This window comes from Canis lupus, chromosome 2, assembly GCF_011100685.1.
Source record: "Canis lupus familiaris isolate Mischka breed German Shepherd chromosome 2, alternate assembly UU_Cfam_GSD_1.0, whole genome shotgun sequence".
In the NCBI taxonomy this organism is placed as follows: domain Eukaryota; kingdom Metazoa; phylum Chordata; class Mammalia; order Carnivora; family Canidae; genus Canis; species Canis lupus.
This window is the reverse complement of record NC_049223.1, coordinates 58,048,704-58,074,565: the sequence shown is the minus strand read 5'-3', so window position 1 is coordinate 58,074,565 and position 25,862 is coordinate 58,048,704. Positions and strand designations below refer to the sequence as shown.

The window sequence follows — 25,862 nt, the reverse complement described above, 5'->3', positions numbered from 1 at the left end:
CATGTGGCGCACTGGCCCTGGAGGGGAGGGGATGCTGGGAGGATGCGCCTTCTTGGCAGGGTGTTCCTACCCTTGATCTTGCAGTGACCATGGGACCATGCCAAAGGCCCTGGCCTTATCCACAGAGCCACCAGATCTGGGGCCTGAGTGGTCAGCCCCTCCCCTTCCCTCGTGGCACTCCCCATGTGTGTCTGCTGCTCTCACTTCCTGTCTGGGCCACCGGTGACTGGTTGGATGATATGACAGTAATTGCACAGTACTGACCATCATAAAAAGATAATGGCCATGGCCACACCCAGTGGTCTAGACAATTCTACATACACAGAATAAGTTCTTTGCATGTCTGGGAGGCTCAGAGCAGCAGACAGCTCACCCAAGCTCACCCAGCCATGAAGGCCAGGGCAGATGTCAGCCCAGGCCTGACCAACCCCAAAGCCCATGCTCCTGCACACCCCATCCTGCCTCTCCCATTATCTAGCCTGGTCGGGGAAGGCTGGGGCCTACACAGCTGAGCCTTCTCTCTTCCGATGGTCCCAACAGACTTGGCCTTGATCCGACTCTTGTTCAAACCATAGGTATAAGTGAAGGAGCATGAGCTATCCGCATCCCTCTAGCCAGGATTGTGCCTGGCATGGTACGGATCTCCTCAAACCCCAACACGGCCCTGCCTGGCAGCCCTATTGCTGTATCTGCTTTACAGAGGAAGAAATGGAGGATCAGAGAGGCCCCCAGCTTCTGAGAGGAGGGTCTGAGCTAGGTGTGTCTGACTCCAAAGCCTGTGTTCGTTGCCATTCCCCAGGGGTCTGCGTGGGTGTGGAGGCCTCTGTGGCTGTTGGACCCCAACTTCACAGCTCCCAGCAGCATCCCTGGGTGGGCTCAGCAGCCCCCTCTGCAGGCTGTCACAGGGTAGGGTAAGGCAGGAGCACAGCCCAGTTCCCCACACTCACCTTTCACAACCCAGCTGATGGTGGCTGGTGGCAGAGCAGGAAGGCCAAGAAAGAGGCCACAGGAAGCTTGACGCTGCACAGGAGGGGGGGGGAAGGGGGTGGGGGCAGGCCACACCACAGAGCCTGGGACCAGAAGGACACACAGACGCAGAACTCTGGCCAGTGAGGGCAAGACTGGCCAAGGATGGTGACACCCAGGACTCTGGGGGTCCTGCTTCTCTCGCTCCTCCTGCTCCGGGCCTCAGGTGAGCAGCTGGTTCCTCGTCCTCTTCTCCTGAGCTTGGGAGACCCAAGGGCAGAGGTGGGGACGGGGGTATGGGTGGGGGTGTCTAGAGCATATCCATCCAAGGAGTCCACCTCAATGGCCTCTGTACCTTCTCTCACCCTGTCCTCTGAGTTAGCTGTCATCCTGATAAACTCGGATCAGCCCTGGGTCTCAGGTATCTGGTGCTTCCCACAGAGCTCCCCCACTCCCCTGCTCTGGGCTGTGGCTGCCTGACAGACCTGGCTCTGGGACACAGTGGGCCCTGGACACACTCTTATCCAGGTGGCCTCCGAGAGTCTGGGGAAGGGGGTCAGGATGCTCTGGAGGCTGAGCCCAGTTGGGGCTTGTACTGTCCTTCCTCTCCCCTTTGTCTGGCTCCCTCCACCCTGAACCCTCCCCACTAGCTCCCCTCTCCTTGCCCCAGCAATGGCCTCCCAGCCCCCAGTTTCCCGAGCCCCCACTCCCACCCCCATGGTCAGCCTTGCACACAGCCTTGCTCTGATGGTTCTCCAGAGCAATACGAGGACTCCTGGCCTTGCCCTTGGCTGTCATTTCTCCTGGGAAAGCTGAGCCCACCCCTGGCCCACCTGGCCAGCTCTCACTCCCCCTCCTTGAGCCCTGTGGCCCCCTCAGGCAGTGGGAGTGCTCCCATGTCAGTGCCCTGGGTGCTCCTTCTGGTTTGCTCTGGATTCCATGAGCCTCCCACCCCCGCCCCCTGATTGTGCCTGCCCAGCAGGGGGCTATGCTGCTTTGGGCGCCTGGACCAACCTCTTTGGGCTTCAAAGAATCTTCTCTTCAAATGTTGAGAGATTCAGCAAAGTGCAAAATTCAGTCCTTGGCTCATAAAAGAGGGTAATGGCAGAGCAGGCCGTCAGGCAAGCCTTGGCAGATCATGACCTCGATGACCGAGGGGCCACCGCTGGTCTCAGCAGGCATCCCAGGGATGCTGGGCCCTTCACAAAAGCCATAACTACACTGGTTGGGATTCAGGGATCCCCCCCTAGTGACCGAGTTTACCCTATGGTAATGCGGCTGCTCCAGCTGGGGCAAAGCGCCAACCATTTGAATAGTGCGAGGAGCCTTGAGAGTCGTACACATGGAAGTAAGTCTCCTTCTTTTGTGGACATTTATGGGTCACTCACCATTCATCTGTTGATTCATTCACTCAGTCCACACTGATGGGGACTTCCATGCTGTGCCAGGCCCTGTGCTGAGGAGGCGGTGGCTAGGGCACAGAGAAGCAGGCCCTTGGCGGTGAGCCGTAGGGAGGCGCAGGGACCAACTTCCAGCCCACTCCCCACTCCAACCTAGATGGAGGGGCTCCCTGAAGGTTAGCTTTGGGGGCAGAGCAGGATAGGGGAGGGTAGTGCAGGTCTTCAGGTGGGGACTGACACCGTCCCACCCAGGCCCGGGTCAGACTCTCTCTGGGCTAAATGCTTTCAATGTCTTCAAAAAATAATCACAAAAAAGATATTTAATCATCTTTTCTGTACCTTCCAAAAGCTTCACATAAAGGACTGCACCAAAATTTCACGGCTGACTGGGAGGGAGGCTCTGCTAACACCGGTCAGGGTGCCACCTGCACCCAGCACCCACTTGTAACCCCTTGGGCACACAGAGCACTAGGGTTATCCAGAGAATAGGACCTCCCCAGCCATCCCCTCCTCTCTCTTTTTTCTTTCCATCTTCTTCCCTCTTTTCTCTCCTTCTTTCTCCTTCATTTAAAAAGCAAACATGGATTATATTATATACATGCTTATCCAGCATTTACTTCTTTCCATTAAACAGTGTCATGAATATCTTTTTTATTTATTTTTTATTTTTATTTTTTTTAATTTTTATTTATTTATGATAGTCACACAGAGAGAGAGAGAGGCAGAGACATAGGCAGAGGGAGAAGCAGGCTCCATGCACCGGGAGCCTGACGTGGGATTCGATCCCGGGTCTCCAGGATCGCGCCCTGGGCCAAAGGCAGGCGCCAAACCGCTGCGCCACCCAGGGATCCCCTGAATATCTTATTTAAAAAAAGATTTATTTGAGAGAGAGAGCATGCGCACATGGGGAGAGAGGTAGAGAGAAACCATCTCAAGCAGACTCCCTGCTGAGCATGGAGCCCCATGCAATTTAAGGCTCGATGTGGGGCTTGATCTCATGACCCTGAGATCATGAGCTGAGCCAAAACCAAGAGTAAGATGCTCAACTGACTGAACCACCCAGGCGTCCCTTCATCTACCCTCTTTAAAACTCATACATTTTGATCCAGAAATTCTTAGGATAGTAATGTTTTGTATGATTTCTTAACACAAGCTGACATAAGCAGTGTTGCTCAAAATAGGAAAATAAAAGAGTGATGGTCCTAAAAGTCCACCAACAGAGGACCAATTGAAAAAGCATTACAACACACACCTAGGGGTGTAGTGTGCAAGCGTATCGAGGAGAGAGATCAGTATGTGCTAATGTGAAAAGCTCTTCAAGATATCTTGCTAAGTGATCAGGTTCATGTAAATTTTCAAATGATTTACATCAAAATACCTGCCTATATATCAATAAGTTCCACAAAGTTGTGCAGTGAGCTGCTACTGGTGGCGAACTCTGGAGTGTGAGCTGGGAGCTGCAGGGACTTTTACTTTTCATTTTACGTCCTTGTGTATGGTTTTTAAAAAAACTGTGCATGTAGGAATTTTGTTGAGAGATAGGTAACTATGTGGATATACGCATACATCCAATGTGAATACACAAATACGTAAATAGTTTTACTATGAGATTCTCCCCTCCCGGAGTAAATGATACTGGCTCTTTGAACACTTACTATGAGCTATATCCTTTATGTCTGTGGTCTCCAATCTTTCTCCAAACTCCCAAGGAAGGTATTATTAGTCCCATTTGACTGATGAGAAGATGGAGCATCATAGAGCCTAAGTAACTTGCCTGAGGTCACACAGGTAATAGTGACTCAAAGCTTCCATTCCATCCTGCACCGGTGAACTGATGGGGAACTGAATGGGAAGCCCCAGTCTGGTTTGTTGTCCTGGTACTGTCTCCAACTAGCTGGTGATCTTCCTCAGTCACTATGCTCCAGGAGCCCTCAGTTTGCTGTGTTCTCCTCTACCCCAGAAGGTAGCCTGTGAGGGTTATAATGAGAATGTGGGAGAATGAGGCAAACTGAGACAGAATATGCCCAAGGATTATACCATGAGGCCACAGTTGCAAGGGGTCTGGAATGTCTGATATGGAACAACTGTGGAAAGCCTAGCAGACTCCCTGAAGGAGACAGCAAAGGATAATAGGTCTAAAATATGAATCCTTTAATCTACAGAACCATGTGCCAAGCTCTTTGTATATATTTTCCCCAAAGTATCCTACTGAGCCTATGAAATAAGGGGGTCATATCTCCTTTTGCCTTGGAAACCGAGGCCCAGTGAGAGTGAGTCCAGCTCAAGTGCACCTATGGATGGAGCTGGAATTCCAGGCCACATCACCAGACCCTGAAGCCTGAGCATCTTACCCCCCAACCCCCTGCCCTTGCTGCCTCCCCACCCAGCCCACTCATACCTTCTGCATCCTCCCTTCAGGTATGGAAAATTCTAAGAAGGAACTGAGGAAAGAACCTGAGCAACCGAGAAATGTCTGCCTGGGGCTCATCAATAAGGGCCGGTATGAATCTTTCCACCTGGGGAATACTGCTAAGTGCTTTTCGAAGTGCACGCAGTCAAACACTGAAGACTGTGACCTGGAAAACTTGCAAAGGTAAGAGGGTCCTCTGAGCTAGGGCAGGAATCTGGGGTTCCTTTGAGGGTGGCAGGGAGGCTGGTATAAGGGACAGAGCTCTCAGCTGCTCCCAGCTCCTGAAAATACTGCTCTCATCTCACCTTTCCATCCTGTTGTTTGATATCCACATTCCCTCTGGTCCATTCACTGACATCTTTCTCATCAGGAGAAGCTGAGATCAATCAGTCCCTGTCCTACCACTGTGGAGGGTCAGACACGGGCCCAAATGATGATTCTAGAATGCAATCACTCAAGAGGGTGGACAAAGTGCCAGGTTAGCTCAAAGGAGGGACGCTGATCAAGGCTTCACAGAGGAAGCAACCCACGAAAAGACTTTAAAGACTACATAGGAGTTTTCTAGTTAGATCCAAACAATGTTAGAGAATAGGGCATCAGAACTTCAGTGAGTATTGGGGGATAACGACAGTGCTCTGAAATGTGAAAGGGTGAAGTCCTGGGGATGGGGGCAACAATGGGGAGATGGGTTGGGTAGGAGATAGATTAGAAATAAAAGCAGGAACCAAAGTGTGAAGAGTCGTGTAAGCTATACCAGCATGGAAGGGGGCAGAGCAAGGATGTATTTTAAGTAGAAGAAGAGCATGGCCAATTTTGCATTTTAGAAAGATTGCTCAGGTTTCAGGGAAGGACTTAAGGATGGTGATGCAGGAGGAGGCATGACCAGGTAAGATGCTACTAGAGTGGTCTGCGTAGGAGTCAAGGCTGAACCACTACCACCACCACCAATTAGCACTGTGAACCAGGAAAGGAAGGATGGATTAGAAATTTAGATGATGTAGAATCAATAAAACCAAGAGGCCAAAAATTTAAGAGACATTGGGTTGAGGGAGAAGAAGGGGTGTAGAATACATCTCTAAGAATCAGCTTCAAAAATATTTTTGCCTCTCTCCCCTCCCATCCACTCCAGTCAAGGCTGGCCATAATTCTAAGATACTCAAAACAAGTTCAAATTTGGCACTCAGTTGGGGATCCCTGGGTGGCTCAGCAGTTTAGTGCCTGCCTTCGGTCCAAGGCGTGATCCTGGAGTCCTGAGATCAGGTCCCACATCGGGCTCCCCACATGGAGCCTGCTTCTCCCTCTGCCTGTGTCTCTGCCTCTCTCTCTCTCTATGTCTCTTGTGAATAAATGGATAAAATCTTTAAAAAAAAATTTGGCACTCAATACATGTTTGTTAAAAAAAAAAAGAAAAGTCTGTGTCCTCAGGCTCAGCGTTAGGATAGCAATCTGATTGACCTACCTAATTTCAGTGGCCTAAAAACACTGCCGTCCCCTCCAGAAGTTGCCTTCAGCAGCTTCTTAATTCTGGGAAGCTGTTCTGGGAGCTCCTTTTAGTGCTGCCTTATGGTGGGGAAAAGCATTTTGGAAAAATCAGGGGCTCTGGGGTCAGAAGATGTGGATTCTGTTCCCAAGTCTATCACTTAACCAAGTTACCTTCTTTGTCTTCACAACCCCATGAGGTAGGTCTGGTCATCCACCCATTTCAGCATATGAATTTGCAGGGAGGGTACAAACATTTCATCTCTAACAGGGGCTATTACGAATAAAGCTGCCATGAATATTTCCATACATGTTTTTTCATGAACATATGCATTCACTTCTCTTGGGTAAATGCCTAGAAATGGAATTGATGTCAAAGGTAGACATACGATGAATTTTAGTAAACATTGCCAAGTTTTCTGTGGCAGCTGCATCAGTTTACACTCCCACTGGCAACATGTGGGAGTCCAAGTTACCCCACATCCTTGAGACACTTGGTATCACCATTTGTTTTAATTTTCACCATTCTGGAAAGGTTATAGTGGTATATCATTTCTTTTTATTAATTTTGAAAGCTTTATGAAGGTACAATGTATGTATCATCCAATCTATACATCATTAGAGTACAGCTGAATAATTTATTGTGTATTATGCAGGGCATGCAACTATTATGACAATCACTTTAAAAACACTTATATCAGACTCCAAAGCACCCTCATGCTCATTTGCAAGTAATCCCTCCTCACATACCCAGCCGCAGTCAACCACTGATCTGCTATCTACTTCACAGATTTGCTTTCTCTGGGTATTTTCTATAAGGGAATCATACAACATACTATCTCTTGAGTCTTGTTTCCTTCCCTTACCATGTTTTTCAATTATATTCATATGTTAGCATGTACCAATAGTTTGGGTTTTTTATTACTGATTAATATTCCATCATGTAGACATACTACATTTGTTTCTTTATTCATCAATTGATGGAAATTTGGATTGTTTCTAGTTTGTTGATTGTGAATAATGTTGCCGTGAAAATTTAAATTCAAATCTTTGTAGACATATGTTTTCATTTCTTTGGGGTAAATACCTAGGAACAGAATTGCTGGTATATCCGATATGCTTAGCTTTATAAAATAAATAAATAAATAAATAAATAAATAAATAAATAAACGCCCAACAGTTCCTTAAAGTGTATAATTTGCTTTCCCATCCGCATATTTTAGTTTAAAATATAATCTAAAAAGGTACAGCTTAGTCCTATTACATTTTTGCAACATTGTCAGTCTTTCTGGTTATAGCCACAGATGAGTGTCAGTGATGTTTCGCTATGGTTTTAGTTTGTGTTTCACAAATGACCAGTGATGTTGAGCAACTTTTCACATGCTGCTTAGCCATTTGTATCTTTTATTTGGTGAAATGACCACTCAAATATTTCCCTCTTTTTTTAAATTGGGTTTTGTCCTCTCGTTACTGACATTTAAGAATTCTTTCTGAATGCAAGTCCTTTATCAGATGTATGATTTGCAAATATTTTCTCTCAGTGTGTGTCTTATTTCTTTGTTTTCTTAATGACATCGTTTGGAGATCAATAACAATTTTGAGGAAGCCACATTTAAATATGTGTTTGTGTTTGATATCGTATCAAAGAAATGTTCATCCAGCTACAAATTTTCTAAGTTTTCTTCTATACGTGTATGTGGTTTTATTTATTTTTAAGATTTTATTTATTTATTCATGAGAGACACAGAGACAGGCAGAGACACAGGCAGAGGGAGAAGCAGGCTCCACCCAAGGAGCCCGACATGGGACTTGATCCTGGGTCTCCAGGATCACACCCAGGCTGAAGGCAGCGCTAAACCGCTGAGCCACCCGAGCTGCCCAAGTGTATATGGTTTTAGCTCTTATTATTAGGTTACATTTGGAGTTAATTTTTTATACACAGCATGAGGTAAATGTCTAACTATATTATTATTATTACTGTTAATTTTTCCATTTGGATGTCTAATTGTTTCGGCACCATTTGGTGAAAAGAATGCTTTCTCCATAGAATTGCCTTTGGGAGGGCATTCCATTGATGAGCTAAATGGGAACTCCTGGATGGTCTTCTCCTTACCAAGATAGTAAACTAGAAACCAAAGTACATCCCTAGGGAGAACTGTAGGGCTTAATGCCGCCATGGAAGATTTGAGAGTTGCAGGGGTGGTGATGCCTACCTTAACTCCATTTAACTCACCAGAAGTCAGGTGGGTGGTGGAGAATACCTGTGGACTATCAAACACTTAATCAGGTGGTGAGTCCAATTGTAGCTGCTGTTGCAGAAGAATATGTTTCCTCGAACAAATTAACACAACTCCTAGCAATTGTTATGCTGCATGGCTTATACATTGTTCTCTATACCAATTTTCAAGGGCTTTTACTTTTACCTGGCAGGGCCAACAGTATACTGCCACAGTTTCCTCAGGGCTCTGTCAATTCTCATAATCTCTGTCATCATTTAGTTCACAGAGACCTTATTAATCTTGACACTACCGAGCATCACTCTCGTCCATTATATTGGCAACAACATGTTGATTTGATCTGATGAGCAGAGAGTAGCAAGTAGTTAAGATGCCTTAGGAAAACAAATGTGAACTAGACAATAGGAAATAAACTCCACAAGAGTTCAGGGGCCTATCACCACAGGGAATTTTCTGAGATTTCAGAGGTCTGGAGTACATCAAGTTATCCCCTCCTGGGTAGAAGGCGAGTTATTGAACCTCACACCACTTACAATTTTTTTAAAAAGGGACGGTGTGGAAAACACTTATCATGCAAACATGAACCAAGGATATCTGAATAGTTATGTTAATATCAGACAAAGAAGATGATGTTGAAATGGGTGTCAACTTTGTCATTGAAAATTCAGCTTTAGGGCAGGACAGCCCCAGTGGCTCAGCGGTTTAGCGTTGCCTTCAGTCCAGGGTGTGATCCTGGGAACCTGGGATCGAGTCCCGCATCGGGCTCCCTGCATGGAGCCTGCTTCTCCCTCTGCCTGTGTCTCTGCCTCTCTCTCTCTGTGTCTCTCATGAATAAATAAATATTTTTTTAAAAAGTCTTTTAAAAAAAAAGAAAATTCAACTTTACATCTATGCCTTAGACTTTTTGGCTGTGTTACATTTCACAACTAAAATTATTTTTTATTTTATTTTTTTTAATTTTTATTCATTTATGATAGTCTCACAGAGAGAGAGAGAGAGAGAGAGGCAGAGACACAGCCAGAGGGAGAAGCAGGCCCCATGCACCGGGAGCCCGACGTGGGATTCGATCCCGGGTCTCCAGGATCGCGCCCTGGGCCAAAGGCAGGCGCCAAACCGCTGCGCCACCCAGGGATCCCTAAAATTATTTTTTAAAGTGCTCTGAGAACCAGATCAGCAAATCTTCCCTCAAGAAAGTGAATTGTGTTGTTTTGTGAGGCCAAAGAATTTTTAAATGCATAGATACATATATAGATACATATATATGTATCTATATATAGAGAGAAATACAATTAAATGTGTATATATATATATATATATATACAATTATAATTCACTATCTTATTTGGTAACAATGAAAGTCACAATACTTCTTTGTTTAGATTTTTAAAAGGTAAATAAAAGCTAGACTTTGTGTAGCTCAATCAATGGATTTTGACGATCTCATCTGGCTGTTTCTGATTGGCTGGTGTTCTAACTGCCTGCCCAACCTGAGCACATTTGCACATATTTGCATGGTTTACTCTTTACATTGTACAATGTTTTTTCTGTGGTTTCTCTGAGTTTCTTCTGTTGGTAGCTGCAACTGTTCAAAAGTGATATGAAAATACAAGTCTCCCTTTTGTCTCCCTGCCAAGCCCTCCATAGCTTATTCCTTCCAACACCAGTTCAGTTCCCATAAGTCATTTGCTGTTCAGTTCAGCCTTCAAAGGGCAAATTCCCAATATGCAGTTAGCACTCAATAAGTGTGAGTTGGCACTCCTGCCGCACAATTATCACCCTGCAGCTTGAGATACTTAGAGAAATGTATAAAGAAGATGTAAAGACCAATCAGTACATGAAAAGACACTCAACATCATTAGTCATTAGGGAAATGCAAATCAAAACCACAATGAGATATCACTTCACACTAGGATGGCTACAACTGCAAACAAAACAAGACAAAATGGGGCAGCCCGGGTGGCTCAGCGGTTTAGCGCCGCCTTCAGCCCAGGGCGTGATCCTGGAGTCCCGGGATCGAGTCCCACGTCGGGCTCCCTGCATGGAGCCTGCTTCTCTCTCTGCCTGTGTCTCTGCCTCTCTCTCTCTCTCTCTCTGTGTCTCTCATGAATAAAAAAATTTAAAAAACAAACAAAAAAGACAAAATGAAAAACGTCAAGCATTGGCATGGATGTGGAGCAATCAGCCCCCTCAAACATCAGTGGTGAAAATGTCAATTGGTACAGCTGCTGTGGAGAGCAGTTCAACAACTCCTTGAGAAGTTAAACATAGAATGACCATATGACCCAGCAATTCCACTCCTAAGTATATACCCCAAGGGATTCCAAACAAGTCTTCAAGCAAAACCTTGGACTTGAGTACAAGCAGCCCTGTTCACAATAGCCAGAAAGTGGAAAGGACCCAAATGTCCATCTGTGGATAAATGTATCCACAAAATGTGGTCTAGTCACACAATAGCATATTATTCACCCATAACAAGGAATGGAATACTCACACATGCTTATGCAATATAGATGAATCCTGAGAATGTGAAAAGTGCAAGAAGCCAGACATAAAGACCAGATGCTATATAATTCCATTTATATGAAACTTCTAGAATAGGCAAATTCATAGATTAGTGTTTTCCAGGGCCTGGGAGAAAAGAGGAAGGATGACTGCTTCATGGGTATTGGGTTTCCTTCTGGGGTGATGAGAATGTCCTGGAACTAGATGGTGGTGGTGGTCACACAACATTGTGAATGTATTTAATGCCACTGCATTGGGTAGTTTAAAATGGCTAAAATGCTAAACTTTGTGTTATATATATTTTGTTACAAAAAAAGATAAACATATAAACTACTCAGAAGGACCACTGGCAGGAATCCCTCAGAACAAGCCCAGCTTGCTCCCACAACACCCTTCTTCTCTTGCAGTGATTCCAGGGTCCTTCCTTTAATATTCTGGGTCACACCTCCTAACCCAAGAGCCTGATGGTAGCTGCTCATGACATCTCTTCTCCTGACATCCAGGCTGGGGGCCGGGTGAGGCGGTGACATAGCCTGCAAGACCCTACCTGCCCCCTGACCCCTGGCCCTTTGCAGGTACTGGCTGAAATTTGAGGACCATCTGGTGGAGAGTCAGTCGGGCATAGTGAATATGTCTTTTTTGAAGGCTGCTGTCCAGAATGTCAACACCAACATCTCAGAAGACCTGCTCTTCTCTCTGACGCCTTCCCAGGTGAAGCGTTCCCTATCTCTGTTGGCTAGTTCAAGCTCCATTTCCCTCTATTTGATAGCACTCTGTCACTTAGCTAATGGGTGCTAGCGTGTTGCTTGGATGGGTGGATCCTGGTGACAGATGACCCAGGATATGAGACTGTTATAACTTAGAAGGTCACCAAATTGAGAGTCCGGGTATCTGGGTTCCAGTCCTGGACTCCCCATCCCCCCACTAGGTGTCTTCCAGGAAATCCCTTCCCCTCTCTGGGCCCCAGAGCTGTCATCTCTGAGATGAGCTCTACGGCTTCTCCACGGTCTGAGGTTCCCTCCTGCTCTTCCTCCCAGGGAACACAGCTCCACAGCTCAAGGCACACTTCACCATACAGCAAAGGGCCAAATAGGCAGACTCTAGATTTATGCGGGTCTTGATTCAAATCCCAGCTCTGCCCTTTACCAGCCAATGTGATGTTGGGTGCATGACTGAAATTTTCTGAGTTTTTGTTGCTCCATCTGTAAAATGGTGACAGTTTTGCCCACTTTCAAGGTTATGGGGGAGAACAAACAAGATAAGGAGTGCTGGGGGCAGGGAGGGTACAGCCTCTGTTAAGGAGTGAAGCTGAGGGTAGAAGCTCAGGTAGCAGGCAAGTTGGTACTTCTAGGTCTGTCTGGAAGAGGGGACATGAAAGATAAGACCTTTATTGATGTGACCCAAGCGGCTGAGCCCTCGGCATGTGTCACCTGCTGGCCCCAGAGAACACCCCCGTGTCCTTTGAGAGGGGTCCAGACTGGGAAGGAGAAAGTTGGGTCCCTCGCGTCAAACCCTTAGCTCCTACTGTTCCAGCACCCATAGGAGGCCCTTGAGGCAGGACTTGGTGGGACCAGGCTGCAGCCCCAGTGAACCAGTGAGGTCAAGAATGAACACATCACCCATGAAATTTATTTTACTCTTTTAACCATTGTTTGCTTTTTACAGAAGTTGTTGGGCAGGAATCACATTCCGCATGAAGCTTTTGTATTTTCTGCCTCTGCTCTCACTGTCTCTCTTCCTGCAGGCTTTATTCTTTCCAGTTATTCCCAGGTCAGAAGCCAGACACGTGACCCTAAAGCCCGGTGTAAGCACAGGGGCTGGCAGGATGCTGGCCTAATGTGCACCACAGCCAACCCTCCCTTGTACTTGCAAACTGAACTTCAACAGCCCACTTTGAGCCTGACCCTGACGGGCGGTCGCACAGGCACCGTTTAGCCCCATTCTCCATAGCAGGAAGACTGAGCATTCCATGAGGGCTGTGGCTTGTCCAAGGGTTCACAGCCTGGACAGAGCCAAGCCTGCAGCATGCCCCAAGGTGTCCTGCTTCTCAGAGTGATGCCTCTCTACCCAGTGCCTCAGTTTCCCTTCCCAAGTGGGGGAATGGCAAGAACACTGTGTTGAGGGCTGTGCTGAGGTTTGGAACCCTGGGGTAAAGATGGGAGCTCCGGGGTCTGTGGTTACAGGTTCCAAGGCAGATGACAGAGGATGAGCATGATCATCCCGACAGAGTCCGGCTGCCCAGGAGCCTCTTTGAATCCCTGCAGGGCAACAGGTCGGAAGTCTGGCTGGCCATCACCATCCTGGACATCGGTCCGGGGAATCTCTTCAAGGTGAGAAGAGGCCTGGTGGAGGCTTAAGGCAGCTCAGCAGGTCCATGTTTGGTTCACCAGGGACCTGTGCTCTAGCCTGCCTTCTCTGGAGTCTTCGCTGTGGGTCCCAGTGGGGATGGAGGAGGTGATGAGCCTCCGGGAGAGCATTTCTAAATCAGCCCGAGGTCGTCCCAGACTTCTGTCTCGGGAGTCTGTGTGCTGCAGACTCACACTGGTCACATACACTCAGACTTTTGGATCCCACACACCAGTGTCCTTGGACTTGTATGTGTATCCCAAGCGTTCAGGTCCTCTTGTGCGCCTTGTGCATGTACGAACATGCATATTCTTTCATACTCCTGCTGCACATGCAATCATGTGTGTTCCTGTGTGATGTGTCCACACAAGCAAGCGTACCCCTGTTCTTGCAAATGTGCACCAGGCATGCATCCTCAGAGGTGTGTGATCCACTTGTGTATGTAGAGTGCACCATGAGTGTGGTGTGAGCAGGTGCTCACCCACCACAGGCATCCACTGCCCTCCATTTTGGACTCATCTTTCTTCTAGCCCTGCACTCTTCCAGCTAAGAGGGCAGAGAGCTGTTGGGTGCATGGCTTTGTGACCAGTTGGCCAGAGGGTAGGGCCCACTGTGATTCAGCCCAGGCAGGAGACTACAGGGAGTGGCTGGAAGACCATTGCCCATGACCCCTTCGCCCCCTGCTCCCCTAGCCACAGACTTTACTCTCCAGGCAAGGGCCATAGGTCCTAGAGGTTCCCAAGAACCCCAACAGCGTGGGTTGGGACACCCCCTTCTGAAGCCCATCTTTGCATCTCTCTCCACAGGGGGCCCAGCTCAGCCCGGAGGACAGCAGCCACGTGTTGAACAATCGCCTGGTGGGCTTGAGTTTGGGCCATATACCTGTTGGCCCGCTGGTTGAGCCTTTGGAGATCACCTTCTCCCACCAGCACCTACCCACTGTGAGCCCCCAGGCCTGGCAGCTACTGAGGGGCAGACAGGCGGGTGGTCACCCACAAGCATATGGGCAGACATGTGAAGGACTCTGCACCTCCCATCCTTCCACATCCACCCAGAAGAAGCCATTAAGACTATACACACAGTTGTGCCCAGGGACACATGCCACCTGTGCATAAATATCCACTTGACCCCAGACACCCTGCCACTCACGCTTACAGAAGTGCACACAGGACCTGGCAAACCCATGAGCACCCACACGGAATTGCACATCTGCCCACTTACACACTCTCCTAAAGGCATGAGTACATAGACAGGCAACCCTCCCACCCACAGCCCCACACCATGTCCGCATGTCTCACACATGGATCCATGGTTCACCAAATGGTGCATTTCATGTTCCTGTGTGGCCTATGGGGTGAGCCTTGCTTTCTACCCAATGCACACTCAGGACAGGGTGGGGGGCATGCTGTCCTCTCCCTTCTCCTCCCCGCACTCTCTGCTCCCCTTTCCCAAGCTCCCCTTGCCTCCACCCTGACTCTTCTCTGGTTTCAGAACATGGCCCTCAGCTGTGTATTCTGGGATGTGACTAAAGGTAGGTAGGGAGGGGTGGGCTCCTTTGGGGGGCAGAGCTCTGCTGGTGGGGCCCCTCCCCTCCCTTCCTTCCTCTCTGTTCCCCTCCTCTCCGGTCTCTTCCACTTCCCCATATTCCCATATACTGTCTCATGTTCCCCTCCCTTCCGCTCCAGGGTCGACAGGACACTGGTCTTCCACGGGCTGCTCCACGGAGCTCAGAGCCAAGAGGACCATCTGCCGCTGTAACCATCTGACCTTCTTTGCTTTGCTGCTGGTAACAGCCCACCCCCTCCCTGATCCCAGCAGCTCTGGAGGCAACAAAATTTCCTGGCAGGGGCCAAGGCCTTTGGGATGTGTGGGGCCTGGCCTCCAACTGATGGGGTCCCGGTTCGGGGGGGTCACCCACAGAGGCCGATCTTGGACCAGGCCACCGTGCAAGCCCTCGTTCGCATTTCCCGGGCTGGCTGTGGAGCCTCTATGATCTTCCTGGCCTCCACTGTCATCCTCTACGCTGCCCTAAGGTGGGTGACTCCCCACCCCCACCCCACATCTCCTTCTTGTCCCCAAGCAGAGCAGGCTAGAAAGCACCCTGCTTGTGCAGCATTATTTACACTGATATCGTCTCCAAACCTTATTTTCCTCATCTATAAAATGGGGTTGGGGGTTGAAAAGTGTCAGAGCTATTTCAGTCAGAAGTGGCAGAAACTAAATTCACTTAAAATGGGGACTATGTGGTTCATATAATGGACCCACTTTAGGCATGGTTGGGTCCAGGGGCTCACAAGATGTCTCCAGGACTTGCCCTCCCTCTGCTTCTCCCAGCTGCTTCCTCCTTTGTCAGCTGCGTCAAGCAGCTTCGGCACACTCAGGGGTCTTGGCGAGTCCCGGACTTGCATCACAGCTTCTCAGCTGTCTAGGCAACAGATTTTCTATATGAAGTTCCAGCATTGAAGTCTTTTTTCTTTGACATTTTATTTTGAAATAATTATAGACTAACAGGAAGTCACAAAAATACTGCATGGAGTTCCCTGGTTCCTTTATCCAGCTTTTCCCAGTGATAACATTTTATATAACTGTAGTATCACATCAAAACCAGGAACTTGACATTGGTACAGTGCTAGTAGCTAGAATACAACTTCCACAATTCTTTACATGCATCTGTGTGTGTGTGTGTGTGTGTGTGTGTGTGTGTGTGTGTGTGTGTGTGGTTCTATGCAATTTTATCCCATGTATATGAGAGCTGAGTTTTGCTGGTCCAACATGGACCATGCACCCATGACTGGACAGGTTACTGTGGTCAAGGGATGAATTACACTGATCAGCCAGGCCAGGTCATGTGCCTGCTTCGGGTTTGAGCTCACAAAGGGTCAACCTCACCCAAACTTCAGGGCTGAGAGCCGGAAAGGGTGTCCTCAGGGAGACCTAGGCTGTTTGCAGGTGGAGGAGTGGGTGCAGGACAGGCAGAGATCACTGTGGCCTGTGCTCAGGCTCTCTGGGTCCAGGCCAGGGCTGAGGATCCCCTAGGAACTGTCAACTTGAAGGAGCCTGCGGAGCAGCCCCACATCCCACCCCACCCTGTACCCCAGCCTTCTGACCCATGACTGAATTGGAGCAGCCCTGGGGTCTCCCAACCCAGTCTGGGGCCCACTCACTACCCTTCTCCATGTGTCTCTTTGCCTCTGTCACCTTTCAGCTGTGGGCTGTAGCCCCCATTTGCCTCACCCCTCCACTCAGACTTAACTATGAGTGTGAGCAGTGTCATTTCTGCCCCCAACCAAACCCGGGCCTGGAACACAGCCCCCACCTCCAGCAAGCTGAGCATGACTTGCCGGCCAGCTGCTCTGCTGGACCTTGTGAGCCGGGCTTGGAGCGCCAGGAGGAATCATCCCGGGCTGTCGAGGGTGGGCCCGGGAATCTCAGGTTAGGTGGACATGATCCCTCACATTTCTGTCTGGGAACCCTGGGCTCCCATCCCTCCAGTGAGAGCCCTCAGGATCTGATATGCCAGGAATGCAGAGTGGGATCTCTGCAGAGAGGGAGCGAGTCCCCGTCCCTCTCTGGGCCTCACCCACTACATCCTAGCCTCCTGCATCGGTGCAGGTCTATCCTCTCACTCAACCAATGCACACAGGGCCCCCTCCTGCCCTAGGGGAGAGAATGGGAGGGGGCTATGGTGCGCCGCAAGAAACCTCCAAGTCAGTCTGGGAGAAGTAGCATTCAGAGACAGCTTCCTTAGAAGGAAAGGCCCGGGGAAGTTTTGACGGCAGAGTAGGAGAAGGCACTGAGAGCAGAGGGCAGAAAAGCAGAATGCATTCAGGGACTTGCGGGGTGTATGGTTTGGCTAGAGCATGGAGTCGAGGGGCGAGGCCAGCAGGACGTCGACCACCACCCCCCCCCAAGTGCCCAGGAGAGAGTTCCTGAGCCTGAACCTGATGGCACTCTCACTCTGGCTGCGGGCAGGGGTGGACCAGAGAGGTGGGGTAGGGAGGCTAGGGTGCAGATCCTCCCCAAGAGAAGCCGCGGCCTGGCCTCCCACCACCTCTCATTGGCCCTTCTCACCCCAGGTTCTACCGGCAGAGGTTCAAGTCAGAAGATGCTCCCAAGATCCACGTGGCCTTGAGCATCAGCTTGTTTCTCCTGAATCTTGCCTTCTTCATCAACGTGGAGCGTGACCGTGTGCCCTTGGATACCGTCTGCTGGATCCAAGGGGCCATCTTCCACTACTTCCTACTCTGCACCTTCACCTGGATGGGCCTAGAAGCCTTCCACCTCTACCTGGTGGTCATCAAGGTCTTCAACACCTACTTTGGGCACTACTTCCTGAAGCTGAGCCTCGTGGGCTGGGGTAGGTGCAGCGTGGATGGGCAGAAAGCATGGCTGGCCCAGGGACGGACTGGAGTGAGAACTGCCTAGTGCAGAGCGGTGGCTCCCTCTCTCAGTCAGACTCAGGGCTTGTGGGGTGGGCAGCAGAGGGGATTTGGGGGGAGGGCACGCCAAGGGAGCCCCAGCAATGCCATACCTCCTGCCATTATGCACAGGCCTGCCCGCCCTAATCGTCATTGGCACCGGGAGTGCCAACAGCTATGGCCGCTATGCCATCTACGACAAGATGAATGGTACCACACTGCAACTGTGAGTGGTGGCTGTGGGAGCAGGGGTGACATCAGGTCCCTGGCTGCACAGATCTGGGCCAACGGGATGTGGGGATTACAGGGAATCCTGGAAAGAGAGACTGAGGAAGTCAAGGCAAAGGATCTTCCAGGTAGCTCATGGTCTGGAGGGGTAAACTGAGGACTGGAAGGAGAAAGTGCAAGGAGACAGGGGTTCTGAGAAGGGGAAGAGTGAGCTGAGGCAGGATGCCTTGCTCTAGCCTGGGCCATCACCAGCCCATATGGCACCTTTGGGTAAATTTTAAAAGGTATCCGCCCCCATTCTACCAACCTGCCATGCAGGCTCAGCCTGGTAAGTGGAGGGGGTGCTGGATTTCAGTTCCACGCGTCCCTTCAGCCAGATGCCCTTGCGTAGGACACAACCTGCCCAACGTTAGCGGCAGCCCTAGTTCTAGTGAGGTTCTGCCTCTGAATTGCCGTGTGGGCTAGCTCAGCCCCTCCCAGGGCCTCAGTCTCCTCATCTGTACAATGGGGGGGGGGGTGATGGATGTGCTCTTCTGGGCCTTTCACCTTGCAGTGCAGGAAACGTGGGGCTGAGCTGAGCCTCCCCCAGTGTGCCAGCCCCAGGCCCGTGGCTCTGTGCTAAAAGGGGCTGGTGGGGTCTCCGTCCTGTCCCCAGAGCCTCACACTCAGGGGCCACGGGCTGGGGAGGTAACATATGTGCACGCGGTGGCTCAGGTGGGGACTGCAGTAAACCAGCAGTCACATACCCATCTACTGTCCCTCAGGAGGACATCCACAGAGCTGCCAGGTGGATGGTTTTACAAGAAAGGCAGAAATCCAGATGCTGATGCCAAAGCTCCCGCTTTTGAAAGGGTGGTCATTAATTCAATGTTTTACAACATAATGTGGGGTAAACAAAACGTGTCTTTGGGGCTAAATTGGCCTCTTTGCACTCGCTGGTCTGAAGAGATGGCAGACTGGAGCCTCCTGACAGCCCCTTCCCAAGAGAATGGAGGACTGGTGGGTGGCAGTGGTGGGGAGGTGTCTTTTTGGTCAGAGAATATCAGTTAGAGGAGATTGCCTGGGGCTTGCTGGGCAGGGGCACTTCTCCAGTCCCAGTGGCCACCTACCTCCTCCAGGTGCTGGTTCCATGAGAAGACGGCTCTCTCTGCCCTCTACATCACTGTCCATGGCTACTTCCTTGTCACCTTCCTCTTCAGCGCTGTGGTCCTGGGCCTGGTGGCCTGGAAGATCTTCACTCTGCCAAGTGCCACAGTGGGCAGGGAGCAGGGGCTGAACTGGAAGGGCGTCCTCACTGTGCTGGGCCTCTCAAGCCTCGTGGGTGTGACCTGGTGGCTGGCCATCCTCACGCCCCTGGGCCTGTCCACCATCTATGTCTTTGCCCTGTTCAACTCCCTGCAAGGTGAGGCTCCTGGGCTGGGGAGGTGATGGGTTTCCTCATTGGCAAGGGGGGGTTTCGGGAGGATAGGGAGGGGACAAAAAACAGGATTCCACTCAGGCTGGCTCAAATCAAGGATACCGACTTCAAATATCCAGGGCTATCCCAAGGTCCCCAAGGCGGGAAGGCTGGCCGACCTCTTAGAACTGGTACCAGGGTCAGGAAAAGCCATCTAAACCACAGCAGATACTTTCTTTCTCTGGAGCTGCGTGTGGTAACTCACCTTCTCTCTGTGAAAACTCCTTCCTTCTCTCTGTGGGCCCCTTCCTACCCACACTGCCAAGTGGCTTCTGCCATCCGATGTGACCTTCCCTATCTAGGGAGGGTGGCCTGATTCAGTCTGGTCCCTGTTCTTAGGAAAGTCCAGGGATGTCTGGGTGGCTCAGTAGATAACCATCTACCTTTAACTCAGGGCTGATCCCTGATTATCCCAGGGTCCTGGGACCAAATCCCACATCAGCCTCGCCTCCCTGCAGGGAGCCTGCTTCTCCCTCTGCCTCTGTCTCTCGTGAACAAATAAATAAAATCTAAAAAAAAAAAAAAAAAGGAGAGTCCAGGATCGAATCAGGCCATCTTGGGCCAGGTGTCCATCTCTGTGCAACCAGCTGTGACCAGGGAGGCAGGATCATGTGACATCATGGCCAGATGATGAGGGCAGCCTGTCATCTGCCCCCTCCCCCGCAGTGTCCTTCCTCTGATATTTCCACAAGAGGGCAGGTGCCCAGGTATAGTGACAGCTCCCCCTTCCTCTTCACTCCTCACACTGTATCATGCATGCCACTTTAAGAAGCATCCCAGCCTAAGAGAAGCCTTTGGGAAGGAAGCGATGAGGTGTGCTCTGACTCAAAGTCTTGCACTCACAAAGGGCTGGCTCCCAGAGCCTCATGAGAACGTGTGGCATCATGGTTTGGCAGCCCTGGGGACAGACAGACCCAGACCAGAGCCCTGGTTCCACTTACCACCTCAGCAAGGCCCTCGGACCCCCTAATCATCTTTCAAGCTAGGACAGTGTTGGTATTTTTCTCACCAGATTTTATGATGAGTAACCAAGCTAATGCTTGTAGGGGACCCCGTAGGCCTTCAGTATCATCAACTGTGTTAGGAATAACAGAGATACTCCCCAGGGGAGAATCATTAGTCCACATCTGGAACATCCCAGGGTTGGAGAGGGACACACCTTGAAACTAGATTGTACCATTGTTCTTCCAGAGGCCACCCTTAATAGTTAAGCCTGAACACTCGGCTGAGTTATCCCGACTCAGTGTGAGTGCCTCCATACAGCTCTCTCTTCCAAAATGCAACGACCCTTATTTTTTATTTTTTTTAAAGATTTTATTTTATTTATTTGAGAGAGAGAGAATGAGAGAGAAAGAGTGCTCACATGAGCAGGGGAGAGAGGCAGAGGGAGAAGCAGACTTCCCCGCTGAGCAGGGAGCCCAATGTGGGGCTCGATCCCAGGACCCTGGGATCAGGACCTGAGCCGAAGGCAGATGCTTCACCAACTGAGCCACCCAGGTGCCCCCCAACAGTCCATCATAGGGCAGCCCCGGTGGCTCAGCTGGTTTAGCACCTGCCTTCAGCTCAGGGCGTGATCCTGGAGACCCGGGATTGAGTCCCACGTAGGGCTCCCTGCATGGAGCCTGCTTCTCCCTCTCCCTGTGTCCCTGCCTCTCTCTCTCTCTCTCTCTCTCTCTCTCTCCCTCTGTGTGTGTGTGTGTGTGTGTCTCTCATGAATAAATAAATAAAATCTTAAAAAAAAAAAAACAGTCCATCATATACTTAAGTTGCCCTTGAGCGCTTCTCAATAGTTTTACGGTTGTTTCAAGTTGTAGTTTTAAATTCCTTTTAAGCCCCCACTGAGTTTTGACTTTTTGATCAATTTCTGTACTTACTAGAATTTTCACACCTCCCACCTTCCTGTTCTTCCTGCTGCCAGGCCTTCTGTCATAACCCTGAGTGGCAGGGAGAGCCGTGGCAGTGCTGGCTGCCTGAAAACGCCTTTATTCTGCTCTTTCCTTTCTTTTATTGTTTTTTTAAGATTTTATTTATTTATTTATTTATTTATTTATTTATTTATTTATTCATTCATTCATTCATTCATTCATGAGAGACATAGAGAGAGGCAGAGACACAGGCAGAGGGAGAAGCAGGCTCCAGCAGGGAGCCCAATGCAGGACTCGATCCCAGAACCCTGGGATCACAACCTGAGCGGAAGGCAGATGCTCAACCACAGAGCCACCTGGGCGCCCCTGCTCTTTCCTTGCTGTGATAGATGTCTGCATATGAGATATCAAGGCCTCCGTTTTTCATTTCCAAGATTTCTATTTGGTTCTTTTCCAGGTGTGAGTTTTATTTTCACCCGGTTTTTCCATAAGTTCTTGAACTTTTGCAATGGAGCTATTTGTCATCTGGGAGCCACCAGCCAGGCTGCCCAGTGCCCCTGGCAGTCCAACCCCAGGCTCATCAAGGCCCTCTCCTTCCTGACAGGTGTCTTCATCTTCTGCTGGTTTGCCACGCTCTACTTTCCAAGCCGTGGTACCATGTCCTCTTCTTCTGGCACTGCCCGAGTCGACCAGGTCCACACCACGTCGCACGAATAGGAGACCTCCGTATGGTCAGGCTGGGAGCTGGCGCTACCTTCTGGACTCAGCTCTGACTCCCTGTGTGACCTCAGGCTGCTCCCTGTTCCCTCTGGGCTTCAGTTTCCATGTTTGTATGATGGGGCTGGGGTGGGAGGAGATGGGGACCAGGTTGGACCCACCTAGCCCCAAAGGTTCCATCTAGATACTTCTGTGGGTCTTAGAGTCCACAAATCCAGGATTGCAGGAGTCTATAACTTACAACTCTAAGACCCCTGGTAGCAGAGAGCGATGCCCCCCATCCCTACCTCCTACCTTCATAGCAAAGCAGCTTATCTCTGGCATTGGCCCCTTCCTGATCTCGCTCGGTAATAGGGGAATCTGTTGCTCACACAGCCCCCTGAAGGAGCCTAGCCTCTCCCCTCCCCTCCTCTTGCCTCTACCCTCCCACAACCCCACCTCTGGCTGCCTGTCTTCATCCCCTTAGGCACTGGGGCAGCTGCAGACGAGACCTTTGGGCCTGTCTTCATGGATGGGCTCCCACTGTTCAGGAGGCGCCAGCCCTCCAGCTATCTGTGGACACTGAATTTCAGGGAATGCCATTTATTCAGTAGCGGGTGTGATGCCACAAGCAGGCCCTCTCCCCACTCTGACTGCCAGATGTGTCCTGTCACCATGGGGTGGAGGGCAGATGGTCCAGGGCTCTGCACACTCATGGGCTCAGGGGCAGAGCAGGGGGGCAGCAGGCTGGGTTGAGCAGAGACAGGGCAGGTTCCCCCCCCCCCCGCCCCCCCAGAATCTGAGCTCTAATCAACAGATCATCGGCCTCACTCACCAGTTTTCAGCCCAGGCTGAGCCTGACGCGGTTCAGGCCCTGAATAAATATCTGTCGGCTAAATAGATGGATGTGTGAGTTTGACATCAGCCCGACAGGATTCTGAGCCAGGGGAGTGTCTCAGATGCCCAGCTTGGGTATGTGTCACCTCCAGCGACCGGGCCTCTGTTTTGCAATATTGCGATGGTTTCCTCAGTAGGAAACAGAAGAGGCAGAGATAAGAGAGAGAGAGAGACAGAGAGAGAGAGAGAGTGAGTGAGACAGAGAGGGAGAATTAATAGGTAAACCAACGCAAAGAAAGAAAAAAAGAATGGGGGGGACAGAAAGACAGCAGTCCCCTGGCCAGCCCCACCACACGCATCATACCCCAACTCTAGCCATAAGTTCCTAACCACTGGGGCCCTCTCACCTTCCCTACTCACCCCTGTTCTTGCCAGTGTGCTTTGCTGAGGTGAAGCACCTGCTAGCAGTGAGAAGCCACTACTCTCAGACCATCCCCCACACCCCCCCATGCCCTCTCTTCTCCCTCCTCCCTCCTCCCACCCAGCAAACAGATGAAAGACAGGAAGGCAGGGGCCCTTGCTTTATGCAAGTCCTTGTGTTCCTGGAAGAGAAATTCTAGGGTGTGGACAATTGCAACAGTCGAGCCACATTATATCAGTTTTTGTGGACAAGCTTGGTGGGTTTGGGGACTTACTTTTATGGGCATCTATTTCTCACGCTGGAGGGGTGGGTTTCCTTACCCCAAAGTCTCAGAGTTTCTTTTTTTAAAAATATTTTATTTATTTATTCATGAGAGACACAGAGAGAGAGAGAGAGAGAGAGAGATTGAGAGAGAGTGAGAGAGAGGCAGAGACACAGGCAGAGGGAAAAGAAGGCTCCACACAGGGAGCCCGATGTGGGACTCAATCCTGGGTCTTCAGGATCACGCCCTGGGCTGAAAGCAGGTGCGAAACCGCTGAGCCACCGGGGCTGCCCAGTCTCAGAGTTTCTGAACACAAACCTGTGTGCTCCATAGCCGCTTCCGTGTCTGACAGGCCTGGGTTCAAATCCTGGCTCTGCTACTTAGGGCTACTTAGGGCTGTGTGATGCTGAGCATGTCACCTTACCTCTCTGAGCCTCAGTGTCCCCATCCATAAAATAGGGATCATTGAGTTCTTGCCTTGACCCGAGAGCATTAACTGAGGTGACAAAAAGGAAAGAGGCTGGTACTGACACAGCAGGAATTAGAAACCCCTGTGGCTTAAAGGAAGATGAGGTGGAATCTTTGTGTGATGCACAAGCCTTTGAGGCCTGTATGTGACATGGGAGGGTCCGAAGGGTTAAAGCTCCCTTCCAGATTCCTTCTACAGCCCTGCTAAGTGGACTGACCCCACGTAGGAGGAGAACATAGAAGCCCAGAGACGTCCAGCAACGTGCCCAAAGCTACTCTGTAAGCGAGGCTGACACAGAGCTGGGCTTCTCTGGGCTGCCCATGCTTCCTCCTAGAGCATTTCCTGGGTTCCAGAATTATTGCCTCAGCCCTGATCCCCAAGTCTCTAGGGAAACACTGGGCTCTACCTTTCCCGGTTGAATGTGGGGGCAACAAAACTACAGCCACCAAATGGCTGGAGTTCCTGATGCAGATGGAGAGGGAGACGTGGTATTGTGTTTAATGGTGAGGACGTGTTCCTTTTCCACTGACTGTCTACCCCAGGGCGAGGCAGGGGCAGAGGGGCTGTGCTCCCTCCTTACCTGGGGTTACTGTAAAAGTGGCTCCGAGTGCCCAGCTGAGCACGTGCTAAGGTCAGGTGGAGCTCTGGCAAAAATGGCAGAGACCCAGTGCACATGGATGAGATTCCACTGTCACCGCTCTACCTAGTAACAATCTACTGCTGGCAGCACCATGACAAAAAGCATGGACTCTGAGGTCAGCCCGTCTGGACCACATTCTTCCTCTGCAACTTGCATTGGGCCAGTTCCTCACCTACTGAGCCCATAAAGTATAGCAGTAACTACCCCACAGAATGGATGAAGACTTCAGGGAAAGCCTGGCTGCAAGGCTGCCTGGTGTCTGGACCCCTGGCCCTGCAGAAAAGTGACTGAGCCAGAGCAAAGCTCTGGCCATTGCCTTATGAAGCTTGAGGTTGCAGTGGTCATCTGTGTGCCACAAGAAGGGCCCCCCATCATGCCCCCACGTCTCGTTGTTTCTGAACTTCTTTACTCCTTGTATTTTTCATTATGTTATAATAAATGTACAGGAAATAAGAGGACTTACTGGCTCTGTGCTCCCGATGTATAACTTAAGATCAAAAGACAAATTCATAGGTTAATTCACAAATTAACCTATGAATACAATTCAGTTCGAATAAAGGTTTTATTTTTTTTTAAGATTTTATTTATTTATTCATGAGAGACACAGAGAGAGAGAGAGAGAGAGAGAGGCAGAGACACAGGCAGAAAGAGAAAGCAGGCCCCACGCAGGGAGCCCGATGTGGGACTCAATCCTGGGACTCCAGGATCAGGCCCTGGGCTAAACTGCTGAGCCACCTGGGCTGCCCCCAATAAAAGTTTTAAATGATTTTTTTTAGACTTCCCAAAAATGTACTCTCTCATATGGAGGCATATCAGCATCAAATAGCATCAACCTTGATGAAAGACAGACCTGCAGATGTAAAGATATTACAAGGCCATAGTGGTAAATCCAACATGGGGTCTGAGCAGGGATAGGCATGAAGACCAGTGGACCAGAACAAAGGGCTGAGTGGTAGACTTATACACACTGAGGGGACTTAAGGCACAACAATAGTGGCATCACCAATAAGGCACAGATAGTTTGATGATGATATTGGAAAACTGGCTCATTATGTGAAGCAAAATAAAACATGATCCCTACCTAACTCCTCATCCAGAAATGGGCTCCAGACACAGTAAAGTTTCTCAATGGAATGGCAAAATGATAAAGTTAACGCAGTTAAACATATTTGTGAGCTAAGGACAAGGAAAGACTTCTTAAACAAAAAAAATCATAAGCACAGACCCAAA

General features: G+C 49.9%; 1 protein-coding gene across 1 annotated transcript; it reads left to right on the top strand.

The window, feature by feature from the left end:
* Window positions 1-1,035: 1,035 nt before the first annotated feature.
* On the top strand, window positions 1,036-25,090 carry ADGRG3 (adhesion G protein-coupled receptor G3). The gene is made up of 12 exons (XM_038530954.1): window positions 1,036-1,192; window positions 4,785-4,959; window positions 11,570-11,705; window positions 13,178-13,324; window positions 14,147-14,281; window positions 14,832-14,871; window positions 15,026-15,126; window positions 15,261-15,373; window positions 17,417-17,697; window positions 17,891-17,984; window positions 19,105-19,388; window positions 21,912-25,090. Exons 1-12 carry the CDS (start codon window positions 1,132-1,134, stop codon window positions 22,022-22,024), a joined length of 1,680 nt encoding a protein of 559 aa, XP_038386882.1. The 5' UTR covers window positions 1,036-1,131; the 3' UTR covers window positions 22,025-25,090.
* Window positions 25,091-25,862: the final 772 nt, after the last annotated feature.

Excerpts from the sequence above, each read along its gene's own strand:
- ADGRG3 (XM_038530954.1), top strand. The coding sequence starts at position 1,132 with ATGGTGACACCCAGGACTCTGGGGGTCCTGCTTCTCTCGCTCCTCCTG. Across the intron at positions 13,325-14,146 it reads GTCCGGGGAATCTCTTCAAG|GGGGCCCAGCTCAGCCCGGA; the intron begins GTGAGAAGAGGC and ends CTCTCTCCACAG. Across the intron at positions 15,127-15,260 it reads CCTTCTTTGCTTTGCTGCTG|AGGCCGATCTTGGACCAGGC; the intron begins GTAACAGCCCAC and ends GGTCACCCACAG.